General features: G+C 43.1%; 1 protein-coding gene across 27 annotated transcripts in view; it reads right to left on the reverse strand.

Annotated features, from left to right (window-relative positions):
• The window catches only part of nrxn3a (neurexin 3a), a 271,775-nt gene that overhangs the window by 48,470 nt on the left and 213,305 nt on the right, over positions 1 to 10,000 (reverse strand). For all 27 annotated transcript variants that reach the window (XR_007144532.1, XR_007144531.1, XR_007144530.1 and 24 more), the window contains one exon: positions 3,478 to 3,649. Coding sequence is in view for 23 of the 27 variants with exons in the window: in XM_047821599.1 (XP_047677555.1) it covers positions 3,478 to 3,649 (172 nt within the window). In the remaining 4 variants the exon portion in view is untranslated. The remainder of the gene's footprint in view (positions 1 to 3,477; positions 3,650 to 10,000) is intronic.

Here is a 10,000-nt window from a genome sequence, read left to right on the forward strand (position 1 = left end):
AGGCAGGATACACCCTGGACGGAGTGCCAACCCATCACAGGGCACACACACACTCTCATTCATACACACACACACACTACGGTCAATTTTCCAGAGATGCCAATCAACCTACCATGCATGTCTTTGGACCGGGGGAGGAAACCGGAGTACCCGGAGGAAACCCCCGAGGCACGGGGAGAACATGCAAACTCCACACACACAAGGCGGAGGCGGGAATCAAACCCCGACCCTGGAGGTATCAGGCGAACGTGCTAAAACACACCCCCCCCCATTTGACATATAATAATTATAAAAATATTTCTACGAGCTGAATTTGATCCGGACCCTCGGGCAGCCGTGTGGTTAAATAACGCTAAACGGTCAGTCGGTGTGACTTGACCCACAGAGCAGGACGACGCAGCTGACGTGAGGATCATTGTGGGGGTGACGGCGTCAACATGAGGAATGACGTTAATGTGAAAGTAAAAGCTCGCTCTCACTGTGCTTCATCAGACCAAAAAACCCACAGCATCCTCCTAACACCGAGGAGTGTGTACATAGCCTGGGGCACACACACACACACACACACACACACACACACACACACACACACACACACACACACACACACACACACACACACACACTTATTATTCAGCTGTGAGTATCTGAGTCAGCAGCAGAGAAGTGGTATGGAGTTAGCTTGCAGCTAATCAGAACTCAGCTAATTACATGCTTTACATTTTAATTCAGGACAAAAAAAAGTCTTTAGCGCTTCAGGAACTGACCTTCGGTCTGAAAAGAAAAAAACCACACCGTCCTAGTGCAGAAGGGCAAAACCAAGCATATGAATATGTCTGTATGCTAACTGATCTAAGGCTAACACTTCCTTTCCATGGCAACAGACTTTTATGACGTAATTGTCGTTAGCATTAAATCATATAGTGGTGTCTCTTATTAACTCACGCTAGTTCTGTACTCGTTTAACGTTATCGCTAGCGACTGTCAAACATACGTGAAGAGGGTTTTATTTAAACATTCTCTGTTCATGGCGTCAGATGTGGCAAAAGAGGGCGGGGCTTCCTGTGAGAAGTATTCCGTTTTTATGCTAACGTCATCCACGACTCGCTTAGCCGAGGCGCGGCGTGGCGTGAGCGTTAAAGTGATTGCGCAGCTCATACATCCACCCACTCGCCAAAGAAAAGCAGGACTCGAGGAAGATTGCATGCTGCTTAATGCTGCGGCGAGCGACAGGCATGAAATACCGGCGCAGCTCTCAAAGCGTCGAGAAGTTTAAATCAGGACACGTGTAAAGAAAATCGGGTTTATCCGCTAGGCCTCACATCTATCTGAGGACAAGAGAGCGACGGTCCAATAGTAATAAAAGAAGAGCAGACAACGATGAAGTAATAAAGATGGCACAGAATCACTGACTGCCGCCGTGAGCAGAGACCATCGCTTCAGTGCCCTGCGTTAACATGACGTTAGTTTATTCTGATCGATTATAACGGTACGGCGTGATCCAGAACGAGAGCAGTGTGAATATCGGCGGACGTGTACGGTGTGATTAGTGTGATCATGATAATTCAGCTTAAAGGTGCGGTCTCCGATTTTTGAAAGCCAATGTTGACATATAAAATCACCAAAACAAACACGCCCCTAACCCAAACGGGTCCCACCCCTGTATCGATAGCTCCGCCCACACATACATACGTAATCCCGGCGACTAACAGAAAGAAACGTGTCTTTATCATAGCTGAAGGGAAGAACAATACGATTGTAGATAAACAAACAAGCAAAAATGCCACACAAGCATAATGATGTAAAGGACAAAGGCATATATTAGTTCTGTGTAACAAAGCAAAACCAACGTTACTCACCTATCGAGAAGGAAAAAAGCGCCTCGGCGTCTTAAGTAAAGTCGGCCACATATTCACAGGTCGGAGTTTCCCGAGTCGATAACTCCTGAGCTAAACGCTGTTACTACACAAAACGCGGTTGTAGCTGCCTCTCTACATTACTACGATAGAAAAGAGGTGTTATTTGTGTAGTAACAGCGTTTAGCTCAGGAGTTATTGACTCGGGAAACTCCAACCTGTGAATATGTGGCCAACTTCCTGCTCCTTCAGTTCTCTCCAGCGCTGGAAAGCTGATCCTATATTAACACGTCCTACTTCTTGTCCTTATCGTAAGTCTTTCTTCTCTTTCTTTCTTTGTTTTTATCCTCCATGTCGATGTTAAAACCGCTTTCTGCTAACGTCACACATGCGCTCCGAACACTCTCTCCGCCCGTATCGACAAGGCCCGCCCCTTTCTGCTTATTGGCTACACGTTAGTTTTGATTTTTGTTTATTATTCGGCCCGACTCAGTTTTCTGAAGCATTTGTTAAAAATCGGAGACCGCACCTTTAAAGTTTGACTCCTTATGACGATGAGTTCCCTTCTCCAAGTTTGGCTTATTAACGATCAGATTGATGAGCGTTTATTTGATTCTTAAAAAAAAAAAATATTCAAAATAACATTTTCTGAGCTACCAAAGCAGTTGTTGTTCTACACTGATGCCACTTTCCTCACGTGTTTATTCCTCTTAAACGGCAGGAACGAGACATTTACAGTATCAAAGATCATCGGTTCCTCCGGTTTGCCCCGTGTCCACCTTCGGTACTGAGCGTCTTCCTCGTGTCTCAATTTTCAGTGGTGTTAAAACGAAGCTCATACGGAAGTAGACGCTCGAGACTTTGTAGAGTTCCGTCACTACTTTTGTTTTTTGTTTTTCTCAACAATATTAAAAGCGATATATATTCATAAAAATAAACAAATAAACAAATAAACAAATAAACAAACAAACAAACAAACAAATAAATAAATAAATGTTTTTTTCCCCCCTCACACAAACGTTTGTATCTTCAGAGCAAACGTCGATATCAAACCCGTTTCTGCTCTCTGAGACGCTCCGAGTGTCTGTTCGCTATTTTAGATCCGACTCACAGACAGGACGTCGTTCGTTTGTTCACGCTGACAGAAAACTCCACCATGAGCTGCATTATAAAGAATACAACTATAAGAAGGATCTTGAAGGATGCGACTGATAAAACGAGGAAGAAGTTACATCAATACGTTATAATATTTAAATACGTGTCATAATTACAGACGGTATTTACGTTTTATTGACGTGACGCTAGTTGTTTAAAATGACTGGGTTTGGAGTCAAAATGAGTTCGGCACAGACTCGGAGTCAGAGATGAAATAAAAAAAGAAGGATATTAAAGGGGAAAAAGGTTAACACACACACAAACACACACACACACACACACACACACACACACACACACACACACACACACACACACACACACACACACACACACACACACACAGGTCAAACGGAGTGATTTTGGAATTAGAGCAAAAAGCAGTTGCTGCCCTTTTCTGCCTTCTGTCCATACATCCTCCTGATGTCCTAGAGTAAAGGTTAAAGAAGGTCCAGAGAGTTCGTACCTGAGGGGAAGTGCTCATTGATGGCCCAGTTGTCCACCTGAAGCGTGGCGTTGCCCCCGTTACGCGTGAATCTCACCACGTGATACTTGCCGTCGTTCACCGGCATGCTGCTTTCCTGCACCACGATGTCCACCAGCCCGATGTTGAACGTGACGCTGATCTTTCCTTGTTCCTGGAAGCATAAAAGAAAAGCACATAAATCCAAAAGAATTTACAACCAACACAAGGCATTTAGTTCCGGCGCTGACCCGTAAAGTTAACAACTTATTTAAATGCGATCTATACTCCGTTCTCCGTGTTTTAGCTCGGGATCTTCGGGTTCTTGAAGGCATTTGCATCGGTGACCTCTGACGGTGATAAATGAAAAGAGTTCATCAGCCTTGCACAGCTCATCCATCACAATCAATCACGTTAAAAACTGAGCGATAAGGAAGCTTCATTTGGCAGCGTTTTCTCCTCGAAATCGATGCATTCTTATTGTCTCGATCTAGCCACAAGATAATTAGTGAGTTATGGAGCGTGAGCTGAAAGGAATCAGGCAGCACTACAGTATGATGTTCACCGTCTCACAGAAAGTAAAGATAAATGTCTGGGTGATGAAAAAAACAACATGTAACATGGATGTCAAAACTATTTTACACCAAAAATGACAATTATATTATCATCACAGTGTGTCATTCAGCTCCACCAACCAATCACAGAAGATCATTTAGAACCTAAAGCCAATCACAGAGCATCATTTAGAACCATAAGCCAATCACAGAGCACCACTTAGAACCTAAAGCCAATCACAGAGCATCATTTAGAACCTAAAGCCAATCACAGAGCATCATTTAGATCCATCAGCCAATCACAGAGCATCATTTAGAACCATGAGCCCATTACAGAGCATCATTTAGAACCTAAAGCCAATCACAGAGCATCATTTAGAACTATAAGCCAATCACAGAGCATCATTTAGAACCATAAGCCAATCACAGAGCATCATTTAGAACCATAAGCCAATCACAGAGCATCATTTAGAACCATAAGCCAATCACAGAGCATCATTTAGAACCATAAGCCAATCACAGAGCATCATTTAGAACTATAAGAAAATCACAGAGCATCATTTAGAACCATAAGCCAATCACAGAGCATCATTTAGAACCATAAGCCAATCACAGAGCATTTTATAATTTTGAGCTCGTTTGTGTTGTGTTTGGTCAGATCCGGTCCAGTCCGGTCCGGTCCGGTCCCTCTCCCTAATCCTAAACCCACAAAGGAAGTGGAGTGTACAGTAAGTATCTCCTGTAACTTCAGCAGTCATTAAAATAAACACGATCCCTCGACACATTGATTCTTTTTCCCTTCATTTCCATCCTGTTAGATGATCAGTTCATCTTTCTGGGTTGTTCAGAGATATTTCATGGTTGTGTTAAACCAGATCTGACATTGCAGCAGCAGCAGCAGCAGCAGCAGCAGCAGCAGCAGCAGCAGCAGCAGCACAGGGACATGATGACAGGTGATGAATAGCATCAGGGGAGATGTTTATCAGAGCCAGTGCATTCATCACTCCACATCTCAGCCATGGAAATCTGGGCCGTTGCTTTCAAGTTCATCTGGATGTCACTTCACTTCACTTCTTCTTCTTCTCTTCTTTTCGCTTACGGTCGTCCGACACTTTCCCTAACATACCGACACTAAACGAGCAGAAGAGCGATACCGAGTCTCTTCTCATCCTCTCATTCAGGAGCTTTCTTACGTTCTCTGTGTGAGGGCTTTTCGTAACGACGTATTGATTCGAACCAGACGTCGGTTTACTAATCGATTCGTAAACGATTTTTTTATGAATATGTCACTGAAATGGGGGGGGGGGGGATGTGTCTTAGTGGTCAGCACGTTCGCCTCACACCTACAGGGTCGGGGGTTCGAATCCCGCCTCCACCTTGTGTGTGTGGAGTTTGCATGTTCTCCCCATGCCTCGGGGGTTTCCTCCGGGTACTCCGGTTTCCTCCCCCGGTCCAAAGACATGCATGGTAGGTTTATTTAGGGGCAGTGGTTTATGTAGGGGCAGTGGTTTATTTAGGGGCAGTGGTTTATGTACAGTAGGGGCAGTGGTTTATGTAAGGGCAGTGGTTTATGTACAGTAGAGGCAGTAGTTTATGTAGGGGCAGTGGTTTATGTAGGGGCAGTGGTTTATGTAGGGGCAGTGGTTTATTTAGGGGCAGTGGTTTATTTAGGGGCAGTGGTTTATGTACAGTAGGGGCAGTGTTTTATGTAGGGGCAGTGGTTTATGTACAGTAGAGGCAGTGGTTTATGTAGGGGCAGTGGTTTATGTACAGTAGAGGCAGTGGTTTATGTAGGGGCAGTGGTTTATGTACAGTAGGGGCAGTGGTTATTGTAGGGGCAGTGGTTTATGTACAGTAGAGGCAGTGGTTTATGTAGGGGCAGTGGTTTATGTACAGTAGGGGCAGTGGTTATTGTAGGGGCAGTGGTTTATGTACAGTAGAGGCAGTGGTTTATGTAGGGGCAGTGGTTTATGTAGGGGTAGTGGTTTATGTAGGGGCAGTGGTTTATTTAGGGGCAGTGGTTTATGTAGGGGCAGTGGTTTATTTAGGGGCAGTGGTTTATGTAGGGGCAGTGGTGTCTCGACTGGTTAAGGCTCTGGGTTGTTGATCGGAGGATTGGGGTTCAAGACCCAGCACAGACAAGCTGCCACTGCTGGGCCCCTCGAGCAAGGCCCTCAACCGTCCCCCTCCAGGGGTGCTGTATCATAGCTGCCCCTGCACTCTGATCCCAACCTCCTCAGTTGGGGTATGTGAAGAAAAAAGGATTCCACTGTGCTGTAATGTACATGTGGCGATAATAAAGGCTTCTATTCCCCCGTTCTATCTACAAACACCACAAAACACATTATTTCCAAAAAAAAAAAAAGCGCAGTCGTGCTCGGGATCGAAAATAATATATTTAACAGAACAAAATGGCTCCGAACACAAACCGCATTACCGGCACGATCCGTGAAGCACGAGGAGACGTTTGGTCCCGTTTTCCACTCTGAGTAAGAGCGTCTTTTAGCCGGAATAAACCCGGAACGTCTGCATTACTTTTTGATCACAGAAACGCTGTTTTTACATCTCACACCGAAGACTCGGCTTTAAGTGCCACTCGCTCTCTCCTCATCCAATTTCTAATATCACCCGAGCGAACAGCAGAGAGCTTCTGGGAAAGAAAACGCTGTTGGCGACTGATGCATGAAAGGAAGCGGCGAGTTAAAAGTGCCGTATATTGAATATCACACGCTGAGGTTAGAGTAAATATTTCATGTGTTTGGAGGATATATGAGTTTCCCCGATGCTCTGTGGAATTTGGAGATGTTTAGTCTGCATATAACTCGGACTCAAAGAACAATCCGACCTCAACGACATGGCCTTTATATTTCACTGACGTCTGAATCGTTTCTCCTCTGCCGTAGAGGTCTGGAATGATATTTACTTTTATGTTATTTAACATTTTTATTTTATTTATGTTGCTTTTAGCTTTTGATTATTATCATTATTATGATTGTCATTTCCCCACACGACACGCCTGTCCTTGGTCGTTCGTCAGGCTCCATCGATCGACTTTAGTAATTTATTGAGATATAGCAATAAAAAATGCTTAAGAGTGCAAGTGAAGGAGTTTAAAGCGGTAAAGGAGTGATTCACTGAGTGAAGGAATGAAGAATTGAGTGAATGAGTAACTGAATGGATAAATGAATCACCGAGTGAATGAGTCCAGATTGTGTAAGTCGCTGGATGAACAAGTGAGTCGCTGCACGAATGAATGACTAAGTAAATGAGTGATTCACTGGGTGAATGAGTCACTGAGTTAAAGAGTGAGTCACTGAGTGAATGAGTGAGTCACTGAGTGAATGAGTGAGTCAGTAAGTAAATGAATAAGTAACTGAGTGAATGAGTCACTGAGTTAAAGAGTGAGTCACTGAGTGAATGAGTGAGTCACTGAGTGAATGAGTGAGTCACTGAGTGAATGAGTGAGTCACTGAGAGAATGAGTGAGTCAGTAAGTAAATGAATAAGTAACTGAGTGAATGAGTCACTGAGTTAAAGAGCGAGTCATTGAGTGAATGAGTGAGTCACCGAGTGAATGAGTGATTCACTGAGAGAATGAGTGAGTCACTGAGTAAATGAATGAGTCAGTAAGTCAATTAGTGAGTCACAAAGTGAATAAGTCACTGTACCGAATGATTCACTGTGTAAATACATGAGTCACTAAAGGCATGAGTCACTAAATAAATGAGTGAGTAACTGAATGAATAAATGAGTCTCTGAGTGAGTGAGTGAGTGAGTGAGTGAGTGAGTGAGTGAGTGAGTGAGTGAGTGAGTGAGTGAGTCACAAATTTAGTGAGTGAGTGAGTGAGTGATTGAGTGAGTCACAAATTTAGTGAGTGAGTGAGTGAGTGAATGAAAGAATGATTCACAGAGTGAATGAGTGAGTAACATGTCAGCTCTATAGTAGGGTTATACAGGAACATAAGGTCTTTTAGAACTGTAGAGTAAACGTAAAGGTGTAAAAGATTTCACACAGATGTGTAATTTTTTTACCTGCACACACACACACACTGATAAGAGGATATATGACAAGGGTGTGTGTGTGTATGTGTGTGTGTGAGAGAGAGAGAGAGAGAGAGAGAGAGAGAGAGAGAGAGAGAGAGAGAGAGAGAGAGAGTGGAGTGTACTCAGATGATAAGAAACCTCTCAGCGGCGTCGCTCACGTTATTTCCCACCTGATTGTTTCATCAATAACAAGTCCGAGGTCAAATAAAAGTCAATTTTTAGCATTGTGCTAAACTCAGAGCTTCACCGGACAGAAATCGATGATGTATTCCTCTAAACGTTAATAGAGTTGCTTTATCTATCGTGTCAAACTCTACAGACACAAACTATGGATTTATGTGATCTGGATGTGACAGTGTTGTAGTGAACATGATAAAACTTTATCTTTTACTTTTAATTAAATCTAACGGGAGACATAAGATAGTGTCATGGATCCTGCGTCTTTTATGTGCTGTTCTAAATGTCCATCACGTCACGTTACACCTTCATCTCCTAATCCCATGGTGGATTCCGGTCAGTATGTTAAGTCACACTGCTGGATTGCTCATAAATGCTCATAAGCATTCGTAATCCTCTCACATTGACAAAAACATTCATATAGCTTTAAATCGACATGCTAGCTGTCCAGATATCCTGAACCTAATGACACCAAAATAATGAAAAAAAAAAAAAACTAGACATTTCACTAAAAATAAATAAAATAAATGCTAAAATATGGTTAAAAAAGGTGAAAAAAAATGTCAAATAATATAAAAATAATATCTTAGGCTGATTATTTATGTAATAAATGCTCTTCTTCTGGGGGGCACGGTGGCTTAGTGGGTAGCACGTTTGCCTCACACCTCCAGGGTCGGGGTTCGATTCCCGCCTCCGCCTTGTGTGTGCGGAGTTTGCATGTTCTCCCCGTGCCTCGGGGGTTTCCTCCGGGTACTCCGGTTTCCTCCCCCGGTCCAAAGACATGCATGGTAGGTTGATTGGCATCTCTGGAAAAATTGTCCGTAGTGTGTGATTGCGTGAGTGAATGAGTGTGTGTGTGTGCCCTGTGATGGGTTGGCACTCCGTCCAGGGTGTATCCTGCCTTGATGCCCGATGACGCCTGAGATAGGCACAGGCTCCCCGTGACCCGAGAAGTTCGGATAAGTGGTAGAAAATGAATGAATGAATGAATGCTCTTCTTCTTCTTCTTATTATTATTATTATTATTAACGTTAATATTATTATTAACGTTAATAATAATAATAATAATAATAATAATAATAATAATAATAATTATTATTATTATTGGTAGTAGTAGTAATATTATTATTATTATTATTATTATTATTATTAGTATTAGTATTATTATTATTATTATTATTATTATACTTTTGTCCCCACTAGGTTGAGGTTCAGCACTTTGTGAAGCACACACTTTGTGAGCGGTAAGAGGTGTTTAAGAATGAGATAATCCAGCTTTCGCAGCTAAAATGTGCTTCTCCGAGAGCGAGGAGCTATAATGGGGAAATAAAGGTGTGATTAGAATTGAGCTTGAAACAGGATTTAGAGCGCTGTCTGAAGACGGCGGTCGGTGGCGGCGGCGGAGGTGGTGATGGAGGCGGTGGGAGCGAGGACTGACGGTGGGGTGTGTTTGGAGGATTTGAAGCACGTCAGAATCACAACACTGTGGGAGAATTCCTCCATAATTACTCCATCAGACAGGAGAGGAGACGAAAATAAAATGACCAATTTGACCTTTAATAACCCACAGAAACGCACACACAGATGTTCTAAAAAAAATTTAATTAAATAAAGCACTGACTACTGTAAGAGTAGTGGGCGTGTTTTTGCCCATATATGGTCATCGGAGACAGGGCCTTTGCCATTATTCCACATTTTCCAAAAATTCTACCACTAATGTTTAGCGCTAGTCAGCGTGCTAACAGCTAGCTA

This window comes from Tachysurus fulvidraco, chromosome 12, assembly GCF_022655615.1.
Source record: "Tachysurus fulvidraco isolate hzauxx_2018 chromosome 12, HZAU_PFXX_2.0, whole genome shotgun sequence".
In the NCBI taxonomy this organism is placed as follows: domain Eukaryota; kingdom Metazoa; phylum Chordata; class Actinopteri; order Siluriformes; family Bagridae; genus Tachysurus; species Tachysurus fulvidraco.